The sequence below is a fragment of the Monodelphis domestica genome, chromosome 2 (genome assembly GCF_027887165.1).
Source record: "Monodelphis domestica isolate mMonDom1 chromosome 2, mMonDom1.pri, whole genome shotgun sequence".
Classification (NCBI taxonomy): Eukaryota; Metazoa; Chordata; class Mammalia; order Didelphimorphia; family Didelphidae; genus Monodelphis; species Monodelphis domestica.
The window spans coordinates 43189035-43213504 of NC_077228.1; the positions used below are offsets into that span (position 1 = coordinate 43189035).

At 37.1% G+C, this 24470-nt stretch overlaps 1 protein-coding gene across 1 annotated transcript in view; it reads left to right on the forward strand.

The window, feature by feature from the left end:
• LOC100618928 (calcium-activated chloride channel regulator 1-like) overlaps positions 1-24470 on the forward strand; it is a 61565-nt gene that overhangs the window by 25240 nt on the left and 11855 nt on the right. The window contains 6 exon segments of the mRNA XM_056815393.1: positions 2674-2895; positions 4081-4308; positions 7961-8135; positions 12780-12886; positions 22473-22688; positions 23391-23652. Coding sequence (XP_056671371.1) covers positions 2674-2895; positions 4081-4308; positions 7961-8135; positions 12780-12886; positions 22473-22688; positions 23391-23652 — 1210 coding nt within the window.

Sequence of the window (24470 nt, forward strand, 5' to 3'; positions counted from 1 at the left end):
AGAAACACCAGGCCCAGAACGCCTGAGGCAGACACCTTGGGCTGGACTCAGCAAGCCATTATTTCTCTAAAAGGCAGAAGATACAATATCAGGAGAACATAAGAGAACACCATCATCAATACTCTCATCCTCTTATTCCCCTATCGCCACACACACACATATTGTGGCTCTTTGAATTTAGGATCTTGAAATTACTGTAAATATCCCATAAAGCCCTAAAATAAATAAGCTAATTTGGGACTTTGAGAGGGTCATATTTTCTTGGTGGTGAAGGGAGTGAGAGGCCAGAATATCTTCAATAACTCTTAATTCTCATTTACATGTAAAAACAATTTTTAGCATTCATTTTCTTAAAATGTTTAGGTCATTTGTTACATTAAAATTCCCAGTGACCCCTTCTCTCCCTCAAGTCCTCCCATTAGGGAAGGCATCATTTGATAAAGATATGTTTATATTAATTATATCTTATTTATTTCTATTTATCAGTTTTTTCTCTGGAGGTGAACATACAAAGATCATTCTTCAAACTATGTTGTTATATATAATGTTATTTTGTTTCTGCTTGTTTTGCTCTTTATAATTTCACATAGGTCTTTATATTTTAAAAAATTAACCTGCTCGTCACTTGTTATGGTGCTATATAGTATGCTATCATGACCATGTGGCACAACTTGTTTATCTATTCCCTAAGTCATGGGTATCCCTTCAATTTCCAGTTCTTTCCCATCACAAAGAAAGCAGCATATAGGTTTCTTTCCTTTATTCTTGATCAACTTAGGAAATAAACCTAATAGTGGTATGACTGGATCAAAAGGTATAAATAGTTTTCAAACTCGTGGCATAGATCTATCATTTATGCCAGGTTTCTGTAGTTGATCTGGGATGTTTGAAACACTTAAGCACTAGTTTTCCAAAGGAACAACAGTGTAGTTGGTTCCTTCATGGCCTGGCACACAGTTGGCTTCTAATAAGAGCATTTGACAAATACTAGGACGTGCTTAGTGCTTTTGGACCCTAGAAAAAACTTTCTTGTCCCTATTGAATCTTCTCTTCTTCGGGCAAGCATTCCCCAACTCCTTCAATCTTATCTTCACATGACAGGGTTCAGACCATCTTCACAATCATTGTCATTTCCTTATGGACACTTATGACACTGTCCTCTCTAAAATGTGGCACCAAGAAATGGTTCAAAGCCAGCCACAGAGACTTTCTATATATGTGACTCTGGGAAAGTCACTTACACTCTGCCTCAGTTTCTTCATATGTAAAATGACAATAATTATAGCAGAGTTATTGTGAGAATCAAATGATATAATAATTGTAAAGCACTTAGCAGAGTGCCTGGAACCTTAATAAACTCCTTTATTCTCATCTTGAATGCCTTTCTAGACACATCTCTCTATTCTGTATTTCTGATTTTTTAACCCAAGTGAAGGATTTAGTTTCTTTTATTATATTCATCCAATGCCATTCAATGATTAAAAAAAAAGAATAGAGCTGGCCAAGGAAATAACCCTGTGGCATTCTACTAAACCAAACCTTCCAATTAGTATCTTTATTATTACATTAATCAACACTTGTGGAGTCTGTCACCCAGAGCTACCCCAATTAGCTATATTATTATTCTTTCTACATTTCTTCAATTTATCCACAAAGAAACTTATTCAAATACTTTCCTGAAATCCAGCTACCTGAGCTGTTTCCATGATCTACCTGTCTACTGAAATGATGATGAATTGAATCGAGGTCAGAGATGACTAGTTCCTCAGGAACTTTTGCTCTCTTTCAGTAATTACATTTTCTCTATCACTTTTTAAAGTCTAGATAGGAGTGCCAAATAGAAACACGTCCACTAATCCATAAAGAAGCATTTCTGTACCTGCATGCTGAGTTGATTTTAAAATGTACTGTTATCTCTATTTTATTTTAATTTATTTTCTTAACATTTTCCAATCTTGTTCCCAATAGCATAGGCTGCCTCTGTGACACCCTATTAACTCAATGAAACAATAAACCAAGTCCTGATTTGTAGCATATGCTGATTTCTAAGATATAAACATTAAAAATTAAACAATTATCTCTTGACAGCCCATTAGAGGGGGCTCAACCACATTGTCCTGCAACTCTAGAGATCCTTTCTTGGGGTCTTTCAGGTCAAAACTAATTCATAATAATACTAAGATTTAATGTAATTTCTAATGTGGTGTCAATAGGTAAGACCTAAATAAACAAAAAAGCTCTTGGGGAAAGGAGCACCTCAATAATTTTTAAGTGTAAATGAATTCTGAAACCTACTGGTCTCATTTGCTAATGAGGAAACTGAGGTTAAATGACTTAATTAAGATAGTGGAAGGGCTAGAGTTGAATCTAGGTGGTGTTGATGAGTTTTTCCAATGAGTGATTTTTCTCTCCTAAATCATAATTAGGTTGTAAGTTGGATTATTTATATGAGTGGTTTAGAAAGCGGTTCTTTATTCTTTTTGTAGCATGAACCCATTAACAGTCTGGCTAGTTGGGACTTACCAGAATCATGTTTTAAATGAATAAAATGTGCAGGATGACAAAGAAAACTAATTATATTGAAAAAATCATAAAAATATCTTTTGAAATTTGAATTAATGGACCCCAGATTAAAAGCCCTGGCTTATTTATCTTACAATTGGGTTTTTTCAGGTAGTTGAATTTTGTACAGAAAAGAACCATAACACACTTGCTCCAAATCCTCAAAACAAGATGTGCAATTCGAGGAGCACATGGGAAGTGATCCAGAATTCAGAAGATTACAAGAATTCAATTCCTATGACAGAAGCAAAACCACCTCATCCCATCTTCTCACTGAAGCAGATAAGAGAAAGAGTCCTGATTTTAGTACTGGATAAGTCTGGAAGCATGGCGGTGAGCCCCATTATGCTTAGCATTAGAGAGATATGTTTACAACATATGCTAGCTCCATAAAATCTTGGGTTGGTTAAAAATAACATTGATCTCATAACTTAAAAGAAATTAAGGACCAGAGAATTATTTATCCTTCACTGAGTTTTCCTTTAAGCCTTCACATACATACTACTGCCCTCTCTCTCCACAAACATTTTCTCCAACAAATATGCATGACCAATTAACTACTCCATTCCTTTATACAGATGATATTTGAATTGACAAAGAAAGTCTAAATTAAGAATTTGCTCTATGGTTAGTTTCTCAGTCCATGAACACCTGTGGTCCCTATTAACAAACCATCCAACCAACTTTGACTTCATATCTTCCTCCTTTTTGATGATTGTAAAAAGATATCAAACACTCTCTCTAAAAATGCAGAATTCAAATTCCTTATTTTAAAAGACCTACAACTTCATTTATCCACCCTTATGATCCCTGATGATTACAATGATTGAGCAGTCCTCCCATACTATTTCATCAGCTGCTTTGGTCAAAAATAATCCATCAATGTGATATAGCAGATGAAGAACTAACTTCTAAGTCAGGAAGCTCTTGGTTCAGGGCCCACACCTGATGAAACTGTAAGCTGCAGGGAAGGTGCCAATCTGCATTAGCATTAATAGAGAGAGAATCCTCATCTGGGAATCCCCTGTATAGATGAACCACAGATCTAGTCACTCTTCTACATGGTAGTTCATCCCTCAAATTAAGGTTAAAAATATTTTCTAAAAGTTCCTTCATCTACTATGCCCAACACCAATAATTTACAGCCATGCTCCCACTAAAATTCCCCATTTAAATATTTTGAAAATGTGTTCATTTGTTAAAGAGGGCCCAACAATGCACAGACAGAGCCTTCCACCACTTGAGCTATGAGTCACTGTGGCTGAAACATTTATCAACCCAATGGCCACCTGGGTATGTCTCTCCAAATTTAGCTCCAAATTTCAGCCTATCCTCAAATGCTTCCTAGCCTAGAACATTCCAAGGCTTGTATGTCATTGTCCTAGCCTTGGAGAACATAGAGTCTCCACAATGGAACCCACTGTCCCTGGAATTCAATATCTGAGCTTAGTCCCTTCTGCTACAACTTGCTTATAGATAACAACTTGACAGCTTATCAATTTGAATTATGCTTTTCAGGGTGGAGATCGGCTAAATCGGCTGAATCAAGCCTCCCAACTCTTCCTGCTTCAGATCATTGAAAAGGGATCATGGACTGGGATGGTCACATTTGACAGTTCAGCCACTATTCAAAGTGCACTGATACAGATAGAGACGGATGCTCAGCGGAACTCACTCATTTCAAGGTTACCTACTGCTGCTGGAGGAGGAACATCGATCTGCTCTGGACTCAGAACAGCATTTACGGTGAAAGCGTCTCCTCTCCACTGTCTCTATTGTAGTGGATATTTTCTAAGTTGAATTTTTATTCTGAATACATCTCACATGCTTACTTTCTGGTATCAATTTGATGCATCTAAAAAAGTGAATGTATTTCTAGTGTGGGAAAAATAGCGACAAATGATGATGTAGGAAAACACTATTTATATTTAATTCAGCATTTAGTATGAGGAAGGAATAAAGTCAACTATAGAGTCAGGAAGACTTGGGCTTAACTCCCTCCTGAGAGGCAGCTTGGTATAGTGGATAGAATAACTAACCTGGAGTCAGGAAGAGCTGTTTAAATTCTGACTCAGAAACATGCTATGTGACCCTGGACAGGCCACTTAATTTGTGTGGGCTTTATTTTTCTCAACTATAAAATAAGAGGAGAAAAACTGATGACTTTTCAGGTTCCTTCAAGCTCTAAATCTATAATACTCTGACCCATAGAGACTATACAATTATAAAATCAATATTGCATGATATGCAATAAGGTGCATGATACACAATAGAAACATGCACGGCAACCACACAGTGTGATGATCTTGAAACTAGGCTCCATTCTCACAAAGCCAGACATTTTTGGCTCTGTTGACTTAATACAAACATTGAGACAAAGAGCTGTTAGACATCTCCATACCAGGAGTTCCAGCATTAGCCAAGGTTGAAGAAATGATTGTTCAGTGCTCATTACTGAGGACTTTCCTCCTGTCAGTGCACCAATAATGTCTAAAGACTGCTGTTCGTGATACTTGGTCCTACCACATATGCCACCTGTGTAGTTTCTCAAAAATTACATTTTAAACCTAGAGTCACCTTGAGATTTGAATACACAGAAAAGAAAGATATAAACACTTAAAGTTATTTCCATGTTTATCTTCAAAGGGAATGGAAACTTTGAGCACTCATTCTATCCAGGGTTAGCTCTGAACTCTGAATTTCGGTGATGTTCACCAATTTTTTTGTACCCCATCAGTACGGTAGGGTATGACAAGGTCAATTTGAAACCTATTGTGAGCTGTCAATCTTGTCTGTAATACAGTGGATGAAATGACAAATGAGAGACTGGAGAGAGAATAGGAGTTCCATACACATAGCTTTGGAAAATGTCCATGCTGAAAAGGTAGGAGGAGAGAAGTAGAAAAAGTAAAGAATACTTCAGAGATGGAGAAGGAGAGCAGGGATGAAAACGTGTTATAGAAGTCAAAGGAGAGAAGATCAGGAAAGATGGGATAAAAGGTCCAGAAGGATGAGGGCTGACAGGTCAATGATGACTGTGGAGATACAAACTTCAAAAAACTAGTATAGGTAGAACCCAGATTGTACAGACAGATTTAAGTGGAATAAAAGTGAATGTCATGAAGTTTCACAGAGAAAGGTGTAGGGGTTAAAATATGGATTTGACAAAATAAGAGAGCAGCTTTTAATAATCTAAGTATTAATGAGAATATAGTAGAATTATAAATTAATATTATCCCATTAAACCAGAGAAAAGAAAACTTATGCAGCTTTTAACAATTAAAAATTTAGTTTAATTAAAAAAAAGATAGTAAAATGAATATAGTAAAAGAGAGAGATATAGGAAAGAGGTAGAGAAGAAAATTTCCTAATATCTATACTAGTTATCCTATAACTACTTATAATTACTACCTAAAACTGCCTTTATCTACCTATAAACTGCCTATAACTACCACTAATAACAGCCACTCCACAAAGTTCCAACCCAATCCAGCTCAATCAAAACCATCAACCGAAAACACTCCCAGCAGCCAACTTCCCCACAAATGTCAGCCCTAACTGTCAGAAACTGACAGCTCTTTTTCTCTCACTTCCTTTCTCTATGGTTCTTTCTTCCTGTCTCTATGGTTTCTCTTTCCTGTCACTGTGGATTGGTTGATCCCTACACATCTCTATGGTAAGAGGACCTCCAGGTCCCCCACTAAATTAAACAAGGAATAAAGAATTCCTTTTTATGAAGGGAAAAGAGAGCTTGAACAAATAGCCTACGTAAAGTTTATTTGTATAGCATGGGACACAATCATATTTGTACAAATGGAAGCAGAAATTCACAGAAAGGGGATTCCAAAGATATATAAGAAGGAAAGAAAGGAGTGTCAATAGATCAGGGTGCAAGAAGAAAGAGAAGGAAAGGGATCAAGGACAAAATAGAGGGGTTGGCTTTGACATTTTAGCACCTCTATTTCCTCTGTGACAGGAGGGAAGAAATGGGTAAAAAACCAGAAAGCTAATCAGATGGCTTCAATTTTTCCAGCAAAATAAAAAGATGATGTCATATACTGTAGGGGGATTAAAGTTGGGGTCTCAGATATAGGGAAGTGGTTGGAACAAATGTTATGAAGAATGTGCTAGAGAATCAAGAAAAAGTAAATGGGATTAGTATAGAAAAGATCTGATTCAAATCCACTTGGTATATGTAGACCATGGTAGGAGGGCTTTCTGTACCAGTTCTCCATTGTTCAGGAGAAAGAACAGAGATGTTGACAATCAGTCAGTGTTGAACACTAAATGACTTATCCAGAATCATCCAGCTGAAGAAAGTTATGACTGTACGTGGGTCTTCCCCTCTCCAGGTCCAGTTCTATATGCTCTTCTACTGAGATGTCTCATATAATAGGCAGGCAGAGATGGGTTGTGTTTTGTATCTCTGAAGAAGACACAAATGTAGATGGAATTCTAGATCCATTGGAGTATTAGAATATGGTGTTTCTTGAAAAGCCAGCATTGTTTCACAGATAGAATACTGAGAAAGACCCAGGTTCAAATTCTGCTGCTAGAGCTTTTTAGCTCTAATCCTGCCCAAATGACTGAACATCAATATATATTGGACAACACTTTAAGTCTCATTAACTGGTTTATTGGAGGAAGTTCCCACCCCAGGATTTTATACAATGTTCTCTAAATTGGGCATCATTAGTCATGCCTTTGTTTCTAAGAGTGCTGTTTGGCAACTTAAATAGGGGATGGTTTCCCATCCTTTAGTTGAAGAACACTCTCAAATGTGAAATGGTTTAGCCAGATAAAGTAGGTAAGAACAATCAAAGGAGCACAGAGTTAGAGCTGGAAGGGTCCTCACAGACCACCTATCTTTTCCTTTTACAGGTGAGTAAACAACGTATAACCAGAACTCATATTCCACAGCCACAGCTCTTTCTACTATATCATGTCTCCTCTAAGCTTCCTAAGCTTCTCCTCTTTAGCCCTCCCAAGAATATCAAAACAGTCTGTAACGGTTCCTTCACAGAGTGGGTATTCATCTTTCTAGTGTTACATCAACCTGTTAGTGTTCTGGAACCTGAAAGAACAGATACCCTGGTGGAGATCAGATAACCAGGTACAGAACAGTTTAACCTTCAGTTTAACCAGAACAGCCCTGCTTCCAAATGGCAACACTGGCAGGGATTTTTCTACATTAGAACAAGAGAAAGAGATCTTGGCTGGGTTTCTGAAAATTTCACATTTCATATTTGAGGATTGCAAGACAGGAAGCTCCTTTTGAGTCTCCTGAATTCTTTCTTTTTTTCCCTTCTTTAATTCCTGATCTTCTCCACTCACTCAGGGCTATCTGGCAACTCTAATGGTCTATTTACTAATGCCTGGGGTGAATCTGTGCTTTCAGGTAATTAAAAACAAATTCTCAACTGATGGTTCAGAGATTGTCCTTCTGACTGATGGGGAAGACAGTACAATCAGCTCATGTTTTGATGAAGTGAAACAAAGTGGAGCCATTATCCACACAGTCGCTTTGGGACCTTCTGCAGATCCAGGCCTAGAAGAGCTGGCAAAGATGACAGGTAAAATATAATCATAAGAATGTGTTTTGTCAGTAGGCATGAAATGATCATTTCTATGTAAACATCCACTCAAGTTGGCCTCTACTGGTGACCCAGGGTTTCTGAAGGCTAAGACAATTGGGCACAAGCTCAGAAAGTCAGGCAATAAATATTTAAATGCCAAGCATTGTATGCTGGCTCAGGATACAAAGGAAGTCAAAAGTCAATCACGTTCTTCTAGGAGTTCACAGTCTAATGGGGTGGGGGGCATGTAACACATATAACAAAGGTCAAAAGTGGGAGGGAAGAGAAAAAGAAGGTACCCAATATGGAGACAAAATGAGGAAATGACTATCTTGGGCACCGTACTTAAATGGAATCTATAAGAGGAACTTTCTGCTCTCTACCTTCTGCCTTCCACACTCCATCCCTTCCCCTGAGAGACAGGCAGGGGACTGATGAAGTATGAGTTCCAAGTGAACTTGCAGGATGATGAAGCAGAATGGAGAAGTCCAGAGAGTCAGCTGGGTGGGAAGTGAGATGACTGTTCTTACAAAATTGGAGAGACTTCATATAAGTCCAACAACAGCCTGTGGGTCTGTCATCTAAAGACATGCTGAGCTATATTCTGAGAGAGGCTCATCTCTATTTTGCTCTGTGATGATTTTTTTTCTAATGTAAGTCTCAAGGACTTTCTGCCCAATGATAGAATTACAGCATCTCACAGCTGATCTTTGAGATCCGTCCAAGACCATCTAGTACAATCCATACCCAAGAAAGGATTCCTACAACCACTGATCATCCAATCTTTGATTCAAATTAGAAGGAACCAACTACTTTCCAAGTAAATCCATTCCATTTTTTAATAATTTTTAAACATTTCCTCATGCCAGATCAAAATCTGTTTCTGTGTATCTACCACTCATTGCTCAAATGATCCAACCTTATTCTAAGTGACAGATGGTACATCTTTTCCAGGCCAATTGCCCAGTTCCTTCTATCAATTTTCAACATCCTAGTGACCTTTCTCCTGAGCTTTCCAACTTTTCAATAACCTCCCTACATTGTGGTATTTAGAACTCAACCCAGTACCCTGCCTGGGATTCTCTGAACAGAGCACACTAGCTTCTCTAGCATTAGACATTAAGTCTGTCTTATTATGGCCCATCTCATTGTAGACTCCTGGTGAGTCTGCAGGCCACGAAAAGACCCTCCAGAGCTTTTTCACATGAACTGCTGCCCTCCCCTATCTTGCACCTGGGAATATGATTTGTTCAACCCAAGCATAAGCCATTACATATTTCTCTTTAAAATTTTAATGATAAATATTAGATTTCAAATATTGATTCAAACCTGGCAAAGCATCTTTTGGATTTCCAATCATCTCATTCCACTTCAGTAGACTTCCCAGCTTTCTGTCGGCTGCAAGTTTGAGAAGTATGTCATTGATGCCACTGATAAAGTGTTAAGCAGCAAAGAACTAAGTACATATCCCTGGAACATTACACTAAAGACCTGCTTTCAAGTTGTTTCAGTGGATCTACAACTGATCTATGATCTTACTGATATGAGTATTGCTCCCACCCCATCATGGCTGTTTGTCCATGCCCTTCCATAATGCTGTCTCAGAGAGTCTCCCCAACATGTTTGAGGCCTTCTCGAGACTAGAGTACTCAGGCTATAAACTGGTGTAACTGATGGCACCAGATGACTAGCCTGTCTTCTCTTTTTGTTGTTTGTGTATCTATTTTATGACATTTTCATATTATTTCTCCTTTAGTGTTCCTTATTTATAGTGCCCTGTAACCTGATCGTGCAATCTAAGATGTCACTAAACCATTCACAACAACTCTTCGTGTTCAGTCATTCAACTATCTCTAAATTGTATTAAACTATTAACACACCACCTCTATCACTTCCCAGGTGATCTTGCAGAAGAGACTTTAGTATCTGGGCCTTGGTTTCCTATAATAAAATGACTGTGTTGGTGACCTCTCTTGGCATTAAATCTATAATCAGCTAAGTCACTCCATGTTGTCTAGAAAAGGAACCAGAGTCACCTTGTCCAAGGCTCTGCTAAAATCTATATAACAATTCTTCTGGCCAAACAACCTTTTCATGAAAGGAAATGAGGGAAATGTGTCATAATCTTCATCAAGTCATTTTGCTGGCTCATAGTTGATTTTACTTCCTTCTCTAAAGAATCACTGCCCTTCCCTTAATAATGAGCTTGAGAATTTTTCCAAGAATCAAAGTAAAGCTGTTTGGATCACAGTTTGCAGATCAATCAATACGTATTAAATGTGTACTATCTGAGAGGCACTCTACTAGGTGCTCAGAATACAAATACAGAGAATGAAATAATTCCTGTTCTTATTGAATTTACATTCTACTAAGAAGGCCAACAAACATATTTACTGTAAGAGTATAAAGTGAATGAATATATAGGTAAATCAAGGAGTTCAAAACCAAGTAAGTTGGTAAAGACGGTGCTAATAGTTGAAGGCATCAGGAAAGGCTTCAAGAAGACCACGGCTCTTCAGCTACATCTTAATTAAAGAGAAGAAACCTATGAGGCAAAAATGAGGAAGTGCATTGCAGACAAATGGGACCACCACTGCAAAGCCACAGAGGCAGAAGGCAGATTATATACATTAGAGGAAAGAAAGCTTGGCCAAATTGCAGGATGTAGGAGGGGAAGTGAGTCAGATTGCAATGGACCTTCAAATCTGACCAGAAGACTTAAAAGAAAAGCCCCAATTAGTGTGACTAATCCCCTGAAGTTGTTGCATGGATTCAAATTTGTAGTATTTGAAGATATAGTTATATACAATATGGTAATTGGTGTGGAAATATTAATAATTAAAATAAGGAGTCTACTTAAAGAAAGAAATTCATTATTTGCACTCAATGGAGACCTAGATGTATATTTTATCCCTGAGGAATGAGGAAACCACTAGAGTTGAGTAGAAAAGTCACATGATAAGATCTAGGTGTGAGGAAACTTACTTTGGCAGCAGTGTGTAACCTGAACTGGAGAAAGGATAGATCTGAGACTTGAGAACCAAGAAGGAGGTTGTTGCAATAATCTCAGTAAGAAGTGAATGGAGAGCCTGAAATAAGATGGTAGCTTTGGGAGTGTAGAGAAGCATTTGGATGTGATCTGTGTTGTAATGGTAGAAGTAACAAGATTTAGAAACGAATTAGATAAATGAATGAGAGAAAATGAAGATGCCAAAGTTATGAACCCAGGAACCTAGAATTCTTTGTTGCCTTCTTTAAAAATATGGATATTTCCCATTCCTTATTCTTATGACACCTTCTCTGTTCTCTTTTATTTTCATTTTAAAATAAATTTTATTATCTCTTATTTTTTAAATCTCCAGATTCCCCCCCCCCCAGAGTATTTCTCCTCTCCTCCCCTCCCAAAAACGATCCCATATAACAATTTTAATGAAAAATAAAAGGAGGAAAAATCAGCAAAACCAATTAATATAGCAAAAAAAAATGTCTGATATCAGTAATTTACCAGAGCTGTGGACCTCCAACATCTATAAAGGATTCAGTTTGAGATTTTGTCTCATTTTTCATGTAAGGCCAAAGTTGTTCTTTGTAATTCAACAACACTCATCTTTGAAGGTTTTGTGCTCTCTTCAATTTTCCAAAGACCACCACAGAAAATAGATAATTGAAATAGAAAAAAAATCAGTAAACATTAATCCAGAGCCCTCTACATTAAAGGTACTATGGTAAGAGTTACAGGTAGACAAATAGATGAAAAATGACACAATCTCTGTCCTCCATAATGTGATAGTCTAATGTGGGATGAGAAAGAGATTGAGACATGGACACTAGGATACCATAAAGATTGGTCTTGTTATTCCGCTCCAAGGGCCAAATCATTTCCTAAATGGGGAGGAATCAGCAGGGGATACTGAATATAGTCAGACTTGACTCTTTTCAGTAGATCAAAGCCTGCCAGCATCAATTGGTGAATGAGTGAACTTGCCAGGTAGGTAAAGCTTACTTACCTGCCATGAGTGACTGGTTTTAAATTTCAGCCAATGTGGAAGAAAAGCTGTCTGAAATACATTATGCACTTCTCTATATTATTCATCAGAACTTCCCTGAACCTTTTCTTGATGACTCAGCATCATCAGTTATTTTATTTAGATAAGGGTATGCCAAAGTTCGATTGTACTAGCTTATGAGAGCCAACTATTTAATTTTCAATGTGAGTTTTCTACCTCAGAAATCAAGAAATGCTACAAATCATGGACTGAGTTATTGGTTTATTGATTTCTAGACTTAATAAAGTGATGGAGAAATGCTAATAACAGAGCACAAGTGCATGAACTGGTTTACCTCATGGCGTTTGTGACATTTATCTGACTCTTCATCAGGCTTTTTTTGACTCTTGTCAAGGCCTGGGTTGTGTTTCACATAAAGAGGCTTTAATTGTTGTATAAGGTATAGCTTAAACTCCCCAAGATTGGAGTTTTCACATGGAACTCCTAGAATGAGTCTGAATTCTTACCAGCTGTAGAATGGTTTCAGTTCATGAAATAATATGAAACTTTATTAAAAAATAACTTTGTTAAGACTATTAATGTTTTACTAAATTATGCCAACTATTCAACTTTTATCATTGCAATCCTCCTTTAGGAGGCGTGAAGACATCACCTACAGACAATGCTCAGAACAATGGGCTCATTGATGCATTCAGTGCCCTCTCATCAGGAAATGGAGCCATCACTCAAAGGTCCATCCAGGTCAGTTTCGATTTCTTATGTTCATGGTCTATGGGATTATAGCATTCCAGGGTTTTAGATTTAGAGCTTAGAAGAACCTCTGAGGGCCATGAGATCATACATCATGGATATAGAATTAGAGGGGACTTCAGTGTTCATCAAATCCAAACCCCACGTTTTAAACATGAGGAAACAGGCAAATGGACTTGCCCAAGGTCATGCAGGTCACATGTGGTCATGAGGGAATATAAACTTTAGCCCTGATTCCACATCCAGCATTCTTCCCACAACACCAGGCTGGCTGTGTTATTAGAATCGATGGGCATTGAAAGTATAAACATAAGGATTTCTTTATATATATTAAACAAGTTTTCTTAAGCACTTACTCTGTGCCACACACAAATTTGCCAATATTTCCCTATTTTATCTTCCAACAACCATGGGAAATAGTTACTATTATTACCCCCATTTTGCAGATGAGGAAACTGGAGCAGACAGAAGTTCAGTGGCTTCCTTAAGACCACTCATGGAGGTCAAATTTTAATTCAGGTCTTCCTGACTCCAAGTCTAGAGCTATATACAGTAGTGCCACCTAGCAACCTCTAGGCTACAGGCTTTCCCCCTGGCTATCCAGTATAAGCCCAAAAGTCTTGTTTAACTTAAAAAAAAAAAGGCCACGAATACCATGATGCTAATTCACATGATGCTCTAACTGCCCCCTGGCATAAGCCACAAGCCCTTACCCCAGCCTGCTTTGAGAAGTTGTCCAGTCCTGGTACCTCCTTCCACATCCTTAGAAGACTGCAACACTGAATTGCATTGTGAATGATGCATCCTACTATCAGTGAAGGATTCTATCCAAAACTTACTCCCCTCACCATGCCACCCCTGACCCATAACACCATCTCCATCACTTCTTTCTATTGGATTTCTAGCTATAGCATGACTTCTCTACAAAGCCAAATATTTGAGCACCTTAAAGGTCGTCTGAATCTATTGCCAACAATTGAATCTCTTCTAACGATCCTTAAAAGGCAGGGTTATCCAAGTAGAACTTAGGAAGCTGAGAATGGATGTCAGAGCCAAATCTGCGCAGAATTAGCACGTCCCTTTTCATTATTCTGCTATAATTTATTAACATTATCAATACTGATTTGGCAAACGTTTGTTTAGTACTTACTGTATGTGAGGCATCGTCTTAAACATCAGGGATAGATAGAAAAAATGAAACAGGCTCTGCCTGCAATGAGCTTACATTTTACTTAAGAGAAACATGATCAGTTGTAAATAAATGCAAAATATTTACAAAGTAAATCCAAGGTCAGAGGGAGAGAGCATCACTAGGAGCTAGGAGGAAAGGGAAGAAAGAGGTGTTTATCAAGTGCCTTTTATGTGCCAGGCATTGTGATCCACAGTGGGGAGCATGGCAGAAGGATGATGGCCAGGGTACAGCACAGTCACCTCTGTTGCTAGCTACCTGTGGTAGGTTTCACCACCAGTGAAGAGAGCAATGGGCCTGGAGTCAGAAATCTCTCAGTTAAAATGTGACCTCAGGCTCTTACTTTATCCCTCTTTCCCTTAGTTTCCGCATCTGTAAAATGAAGGAACCAGAATAGATGACTTATGAGGTGCTTCCAGCTCTAAACCTCTGATCAATTTTCTCCCCGACTAAAAGTAGTAAAATGGACAACAAAGCTATCTCCAAAGTGTTTTATCATTAAATATGTTTTTTAATTTCTCTTTTGCTGCTCAAATAGTTAGATGTGTTTCATATACAACATAAATTATTTTATTTTTTTCCTCATCAATAGTAAAATATTCTTACAACCAAATATTCTCCCCTTTAATCTTTTTATTGTAATTTTCCCAATTGAATACAGAAACAACTTTTAACCTTTGTTTTCTGACATTTTGCAATCCAAATCTTCTCCCTCCTTCTTCTCTTTTCCCAAGGCAACAAAAGATGCAATTACACATGCACTATCATGCAATACATATTTCCATTTTAGCCAGATTGCAAAAGAAGATACATATTTCACATTCAAGAAAAAACTCATGAAGGAAATAAAGTAAAGAATGGCATACTGCAATTGGCATTCAGACTCAGTTCCTTCTATAACAGTGGGTAGCTATTTTTAAATTATGAGTCTCTGGGAGCTGTCTCAGATCCTTGTATTGTTGATAATAATTAAGTTATTCATGTTGGCTCATCAAACGATATTAATGTTACTATATACAACATTCTCCTGGGTCTGCTCACTTCACTTTGCATTTTCACATAAATCTTTCTGGGTTCGAGGGGATCACTCACTTTATTTGTCATTTCTTATGGCACAACACAAGGAAATACCATAATCCATTATATGCCTATGCAGCAACTAAGCCATTCCCAACAGATGGACATCCCTTCTATTTCCAATTGATTACCACCACAAAAAGAGCTGCTATAAATATTTTTTAAGAAAGTGGTCCTTTCTCCCCATAACTTTGGTCTCTTTGGGATACAGGTCTAGTAAAAGTATTGCTTGGTCAAAGGTCAGAGTTTGATGGTTCCAAATGGTCCTCTAGAATGACTGTATCAATGCACAAGCTCCACCAGCACGGTATTGGTGTCCCAGTTTCCCCACATCTCTTCCAAAACTTGTCATTTTCCTTTTGTGTCATATTAGCTAATCTGATAAATATTAGGTGATAACTCAGAGTTGTTTGAATTTGTATTTCTTTAATCAATAATGATTTGGAGTATTTTTTCAGATGGTTAAAAATGGTTTTAATTTCATCTGAGACCTGTCTATTATATACTCTGACCATTTATCAATCAGGGAATGATTTATAGTTTGATAAATTTGACTCAGTTCTCTATTTGACAAATAAGGCTTTTGTAAGAGAGACTTCATATAAAAACGTTTGCCTAGTTTGTTGTTTCCTTTATAATCTTGATTATATTGGTACTTTTTTAATATAATGTGATTGAAATTATTCATTTTACATCTAATAATATTATCTGTATCTTGTTTGGTCATTAATTCCCTTTTAATAATAAAAGAAGGAAAAAAGTAATAATGAAAGATACTTTATAATTTTTTTTAAATTCAAGTTATTATATTAGCAAGGAAGGAACACTGTCACAGTAGAGCTGATGAATCTCACAAGGACCCAGATCTGGGATTTATATTTACTTATAGACTGGGAGTTTGATCCAACCAAGAAGAGAACATTTTCTAGAACCTTGACCTTTCTTCTTAGAATCAATACTATGCTAGGAAGCATCTGTCGCCAGATTTGAGCCCAGGATTTTCCTTCTCTAGGCCTGACTCTCAATCCACTGAACCACCTACCTGCCCTGTTAGAATCAAAAGTTAAGATCAGAATAGGATCAGCAGGTTTTTTGCTTTAAAGGGAAGCTTTCTGAGCTGTGGATTGATGAGTGCTTATAATTCCCCATCCTAGAGGCTGAATTGTTGACAGAAAGGGTTTGAGTGGATTTAATTGAAAGGATATAGGACAGATCAAGGCTATACTGGTCAGCAATATTCCTAGCAAACTAGACCAACAGCAATCCTCTGAATGGATCTAAGGCCCTCTCTTATAAAAGGGGAAAAAATCAGGTAGTGAGTCAATCAACAAATAATTATTAAAAGGAAGAAGTAAGAGAAGTGAATGAAATATTAGAAAAATTAAAGTTAGTAGACACGTGGAGAAAAATAAATAGGGACAAAAAGGAATATACTTTCTTTTCAGCAGCACATGGTACATTCACAAAAATTAACCATATATTAGGGCGTAAAAACATTGAAAACAAGTGCAAAAGAGCAGTAATAATAAATGAAACCTTTTCAGATCATAAGGCAATAAAAATAATAATTAGTAAAGGAACATGGAGAGGTAAATCAAAAATTAATTGGAATTTAAACAATATGATTCTCCAAAACCAGTTAGTTAAAGAATAAATCGTAGAAAAAATTAATAATTTCATTGAAGAAAATGACAATGATGAGACATCCTTTCAAAACCTATGGGATGCAGCCAAAGCAGTACTCAGGGGAAATTTATATCCTTGAGTTCATATATTAACAAATTAAGGAGGGCCGAGGTCAATGAATTGGGCATGCAAATTAAAAAATTAGAAAGTGAGCAAATTAAAAATCCTCAGATGAAGACTGAATTAAAGATCCTAAAAATCAAAGGAGAAATTACTAAAATTGAAAGTCAAAGAACTATTGATTTAATAAATAAGTCTAGAAGCTGGTACTTTGAAAAATCAAATAAAATAGACAAAGTACTAGTCACTCTAATTAAAAGAAGGAAAGAAAAAAAAAACAAATTGACAATATCCAAGATGAAAAAGGAGACCTCACCTCTAATGAAGAGGAAATTAAGGTAATCATTAAAAACTACTACGCCCAATTAAATGGCAACAAATATGACAATCTAGGTGATATGGATGAATACTTACAAAAACATAGATTGCCTAGACTAAAAGAGGAAGAAATAAATTACCTAAACAACCCCATATCAGAAAAAGAAATTGAATAAGCCATCAAAGAACACCTTAAGAAAAAATCCCCAGGTCCAGATGGATTCACAAATGAATTTTATCAAACACTCAAAGAACAACTAATCCCAATATTAAACAAATTATTTGATAGAATAAGCCAAGAAGGAGTTCTACCAAATTCATTTTACAGCGCAAACATGGTACTGATCCCAAAGCCAGGTAGGTCAAAAACAGAGAAAGAAAACTATAGACCAATCTCCCTAATGAGTATAGATTCAAAAATCTTACATAGGATAGTAGCAAAAAGACTCCAGCAAGTCATCACAAGGGTTATCCACTATGACAAGGCAGGATTCATACCAGGAATACAAGGATGGTTCAATATTAGGAAAACCATCCACATAATTGATCATATTAACAAGCGAACTGACAAAAATCACATGATTATCTCAATAGATGCAGAAAAAGCATTTGATAAAATACAACACGCATTCCGATTGAAAACACTAGAAAGTATAGGAATAGAAGGGCCTTTCCTAAAAATAAAAAACAGTATATATCTAAAACCATCTGCAAACATCACCTTCAATGGGGATAAAGTAGAAGCCTTCCCAATAAGATCGGGAGTAAAACAAGGATGCCCATTATCACCTCTATTATTTAACATTGTACTAGAAACACTAGCAATAGCAATTAGAGAAGAAAAAGAAATTGAAAGTATTAAAATTGGCAATGAGGAGACCAAGCTATCACTCTTGGCAGATGATATGATGGTTTACTTAAAGAGTCAACCAAAAAGCTAATTGAAATAATCAACAACTTTAGCAAAGTTGCAGGATACAAAATAAACCCGCATAAGTCATCAGCATTTCTATATATCTCAAACCCATTTCAGCAGCAAGAATTAGAAAGAGAAATTCCATTTAAAATCACCCTAGACAATATAAAATATTTAGGAATCTATCTGCCATGACAAACACAGAAACTATATGAACACAACTACAAAACACTCTCCACACAGTTAAAACTAGATCTAAACAATTGGAAAAATATTGATTGCTCATGGGTTGGATGAGCTAACATAATAAAAATGACAATCCTACCCAAATTAATTTACTTATTTAGTGCCATACCCATTGAACTACCAAAAATCTTCTTTACTGAATTAGAAAAAAAACATAACAAAATTCATTTGGAAGAACAAATGATCAAGAATATGCAGAGTAATCATGAAAAGAAATGCAAAGTAAGGAGGACTTGCAGTCCCAGATCTCAAACAATACTATAAAGCAGTGTTCATCAAAACAATTTGGTACTGGCTAATGGACAGAAAGTAGGATCAGTGGAATAGACTTGGGGTAAATGACCTCAGCAAGACAGACTATGACAAACATAAAGACCCCAGATTTGGGGACAAAAATACACTATTTGATAAAAACTGCTGGAAAAACTGGAAGACAGTATGGAAGAGATTAGGTTTGGATCAACACCTCACACCCTACACCAAGATAAACTCAGAATGGGTGAATGACTGGAACATAAAGAAGAAAACTATAAGTAAATTAGGCAAACACAGAATAGTATACCTGTCAAACTTTTGGGAAGCAAAAGATCTTAAAACCAAGCAAGAGCTAGAAAAAAAATCACAAAATGTAAAATAAATAATTTTGATTGCATCTAATTAAAAAGTTTTGTACAAACAAAACCAGGGAAAAATTCCCAAATATGAAATATACCCAAGTCAACTGGGTTTTATAGAGATTTTAATTAATACAAATTAGGAATTAAAGAAAGAGAGAGAGAAAGATGGAATAATGAGGAAAAAAAAGCTAGGCCAGCTTAGGCCAGCCTTAAGAGAGAGAGATTAGTCAGTCTTCAATCCACTCACCACAAGATTTGTCCCAAGCAAAATTCTAGTGTTCAGAGAGACACCAGTTCAGCTTTGCCAGCTCCATCTCCAGAGAGAGTACTCTGAGACAGTCCTCATCTCAGCTTTTCATCTCCTTTTAAAGGGAATTTTCTCCTATGTCACCTCCCCTAAGTTTTCACATCTACCAATCACAGAAGACGTTTTCCAAAGGACAGATCATTCTTAATTCACACCTAAGTAGCTTAAACTTTTGATTAAGTTCACACCTGAAAAAACCTCTGAGTAAGTTCTCACCTCTTTGCTCCTTGTAAATTCACAAGTTGCCTGACCTTTATAGGTACTTAGCACCCTTTTGTATTAGATCTAAAAATAGGCACAGCTTAAGAACTTTTGGCACACTATAAGTATGGGTTTAAGTATTTTTCATTGTTCAGCAAGGAGTTTCTTCCCCTAAAGTATGCTTAAGTAGGGTTGGAGTAGAGGTCTCACATTCCTGATCTAAGTCCCTTCATTGTTTAAATGGGGAATGGTCTTAACCAAACCTTATGAAGTAGGGTCTGAGAATTTTTAAGGTTCACAGAAAATGATCTTTGTTTCACACAAATAATGTTTGAACATGACCAAATAAAATAATGTTTAAAAGGAAAAAAAACAAGTATTTATTTAGCACCTACTATGTGCCACATACTGTGCTAAGCCTCGGGATACAAAGATATTGAATTCTCTAAATCCAAGGAGATGACAGTATAATGGGGACAACAACATGAAAACAAACAACTATATGCAAACTAGATCTAGATGGAGGACATTAGAGATAATTACATAGGGAAGGCACTAGGAATAAAGGAGACAGACCATTAGAATATGGAATGTTAGCTGGAGCTAGAAGGAAATGAGGAAAAGTCAGGAGGCAGAGATGAGAAAAGAGAGTATTCAATCCAGGGGAGACACTTAAGGAAAAAGTCCATAATCTAGAAATAGTGTGTCTTGTACATGGAACAACAAGGAGGCCACTGTTGACTGGATTGCATGGTACATGGTGCAGGGTCTAGGGTAGGAATGTGTAAGAAGTTTGTTAAGTTTGGAGTGGGAGGGAGGAATCTGATTTTAAAAGGCTTTAAAATCCAAGGAGAGGATTTGATATTTGATCCTGAGGACAAAAGGGAGTCCTTCAAGTTTATCTATTGGGGATTTGAAAACAAAGTGGCAAATGGAGAAGTTTAAAGGAGGCAGACCCATGAGCAGGCTATTGCTATAGTCCAGGAGTGAGGTAATGAGGACATACACCATGAGCCCACAGTGTCAGAGGAGAGATGGCAGCATATGTGAGAGATGTCATCAAGGAAAATTTCGCAGCACATTGGACAAAAATTGCACAACACAAAGTGAGAGAATGCATAAGTTGTAAGCCTGGGTGACCAAGAGAAGAGTGTAGCTCTCCACAGTAATAAGAGAGTTACAAAGAGGGGAGATTTGGGGGGGGAATAACAAATTCAATTTTTGACATACTGAATTTAAGATATCTATAGAACATCCAGTTTGAGATATCTAATAGGAAGCTGCAGAAGCAAATCTGGAGGTCAGCAGAGCTATTGTGGTGGGATAATTAGATCAGAGAATCATGAGCCTAAATATAATGATTGAATCTATGGAAGCTAGTGAGATCTCTGCATGAAACAGTCTAGAGGGAGAAGAGAGGAAGGCCCAAGACAGAGCCTTGATCTTGAGGAAAACTCAGGAAAGGAAACAAAGAAGAATAGGTCAGAAATGTAGGAGAAGAACTAGGAAAGAGTAGTATGAACTACCAAACAAAAGAAAACATTAAGGAGAAGAAGGTGATCAATACTGTCAGTGGCTATAGAGAGATCAGAAAGGCTAAGGACTGGGAAAAGGTCATTAGAACTGGTGATCAAGAGAGTGACAATCAACATTGGACATAGTGATTCCACATGAAGGATGAGATTGGGAGTCAGACTGTAGAAAGTTAAGAAGAGAATGAAAAAAAAGGAAGCAGAAGCACCTATTGTAGACTGCCTTCTCAAGTTTACTACAGGAATTCAGAACATCTATGAGATGATAGCTTATGTGGATGGACAGATCATGGGCATATTTGTAGTAGAGAAGTAGCCAAAAGGACAAGGATCCAAGTGGACAAAAATATAGTGGAGATAAATGAGAGTGAGAATGATGGAGAGGAAACACTGTTTGAGAAAATAAGATGGAACTAGATCTCTTGTATATTGGAGAAATTGGTAAGGAGAAGGGCTACCTCTTCATGTGAGAAAAAGGTAAAGAACATAGTGGTAGAAGGTATCTGGGAGATGTGCAATGAGGAGGAGAAGGGAGAAAGTGTGAAGATTCAGTCAATTACCTCAACATTTTTTCAGGGAAACATGAGGCAAGTTTCTCAGATGTGAAGGTAAGTTAAAGGGAACCATAGGAGGTTGAAGGAAAGAAGCAAAGATATGAGTTTCTGGTGAGTGGATAATGAGTTAATTGGGGAGGCATAAAAGTATAAGACCAGGCCAGACCACACCCTTGAAGAAAGGGGTTCGGTGGAAAGAATTCTGGATTTGGAATCGGCCAGTGCCTTCCCTCTGAGGTTGTCTTCCATTTGCACTATAAATATCATGTATGCAAAGGTTTATTTCACATGTTCCAACTCCCTAATCAGAACACAAGCTCCTTGTGAGCTTTTGTTCACGATATTCCTTCCACCCAACAAAAATATTGCCTGTCTACTGCTGGGAAGCTGATTCAAAATCAGGGAGTTGAACTCAAGAAACTCTTTAGATGAGTTTTATGTGTTCTCCACATCTGCAATGGAGAGAAACCGATTTAGAAGGGAAGTGGAATAGAAAACAGAAAACAAAAAGAGCAGAGGGAGAGAATGAAGATGTGAAACTTGAATATTGCCTTAGACTAAAACGAAGGAGTCTCATTTAATCCTGTCTTTCGTGTCCTTTGTGCCAGGAATATTATTCATGCACATTTGGGTAACCATGACACCTGTCTTCTTCTAATGGTTGCTAACCACAGGGATTAGGAAAGGACCTCTGATTTAATTGGTAAAGGGACTCCCAGCTGAGGCAATTCCCTTTACCAATGTTGGTTGGAAACTTTCCTGCAATTTGTACTCTTCTGCTCATTGACACCTCCTTCAGATTAACTGCAATATGACTTGTTGATGAGTTATTCGTTTGCTCAGTTACTAAATGTTTTATTCACTTTCTTAACAGCTTGACAGTAAGGGAGTTACTCTGACCAATGAAGACTGGATGAATGGCACAGTTATTTTTGACAGCACAGTAGGAAAAGACACTCTATTTCTTGTCATGTGGACAGCACAACAACCTGAAATGTTTGTCATGGATCCCAGTGGCAACATATATAAAAATTTTGCAGTGGAAACAAGCTCCCAAATGGCATACCTCCAAATACCAAACACTGCCCAGGTGAGGACCCAGCTTTGTTTCTTGTGTTTTCTTAAAATTCAAAGAAAGGGAGTGAAGTCTTTCATATTAGGATTCCAAGTATTCTTGAGTTACAATAGGGGTTTTGTTTGTTTGTTTTTTGTTTTTATAATATAAAAAAGCACAATTTTATTCTATGTTTTCTTAGAAATGCTACAAATTGACCACAAAAGACAAAGGCTTAAAAAATTATACTGAAGCAAGGAAGGAACTTTCAAATAGTTATCAGAATGGCAGAAACTTGGCTAGAGTCCAAGGGAGGTCAAAAGGACAGGCCAAGAAGTTATAGAAACCTTTTCTGATTGCTGAGAACACTCTTAGGACCCCCATTTCTCTATCCAGAATTTGAGGTCTCCTGTGTCCTACCAACTGAAATCTTTGCCTTGCTTCTGAGAAGAAGGAATTATGGTAAGAGCATATCTTTAAGATCACATTTTCCACAGCGAAAGTTTCAAAAATAATAGACATACATATTGCAGGGAAGTTTCTAGTCTAGATTCCCTTCTCATAAGAACTGAAATGACCATCATAGCTGATAGAGAACCAAAGTCATATAAACTCTCCAGTCTTCTTGAATTTCACCTGTATAAATCAGATGACCTTAAGATAGATAGTGGATAATAGAAAAGATAGATAACATATGAACATAGTTTTGCTTTTATGAGTTTCTTCTGCATTTTTCAGGTTGGAATTTGGACTTATAGTCTTAAATCAAGTGCACAAACCCTGACTCTGACAGTAACCTCTCGTGCTGCAAATCCTAATGTATCCCCCATCACGGTGGACTCTAGAATGAATAAAGACAACAGCAGCTTCCCTAGCCCAATGATTGTTTATGCAGAAGTTCGCCAAGGATCCTTGCCTATTGTAGGAGCCAATGTAACAGCCCTCATAGAATCAGCAGATGGAACAACAGTGACTCTGGAACTCCTGGATAATGGTGCAGGTAATTTATCCCCCACAAAAACCTCAAGCTTCTTTCTCTTTTAAGAAAGAAGTATGATACCTTTTCATTGCACGCAAACTCCAAAATGGTGCATCTCCAAATCCCAGATGCTGCCAAAGACTCAGCTTTGTCTCTTTTCTCCTAAATTTCTTTAGAAAATGGCTGCCTCTCTTGCCATCTAGTTTAGTATGGTTTTCCGAGAACATTTTCAATACAGCAGCATTAGGATTAATTTGTGATTTCATTAATATAGTGAACACCCATATGAGGAAACTCTCTATACAGATGCAGGTTTATATCTTCCCCACAGCTAATAGGGGTGGTCTCCAACTTATCCTTGTCTTTCCTAAAGTATTATCACTTAGTTCTACAGGAGACTTCAGATCTTGTCTTACCAAAGCAAAGTCATCACAGTGCTCATCCTGAATACTATGCCTCTCAAAATGCAGCCTCAGAATTCCGCAGCGTCTTTTTTGCTACCATACTATATTTTTGTTAGGACATATATTCATTTCTTTTTTATTTCGTTGTTGACTCACAGGAGATTTGCATTTTCCTGAAACTCCCAGATCTTTTTCTGACAGTCTTACTTCATCAGTTCTTGGATTTTTTGGCAAAGTCTAAGCATACCTTGTCTATCCTCTTCATCTTCTTGTACTTGTGAATTTTATTTTTTGACACCACTTACACATAAAACATAATATTTATGCCAATTGAAGCTTATTTTTTGGATTTGGCCCAATATTCCAGCTTGGTAAGATTATTTTACATCTTCCCCCTCTCAGAGATATAGTTTTAGCTCTCTCTCCTAGCTCGGT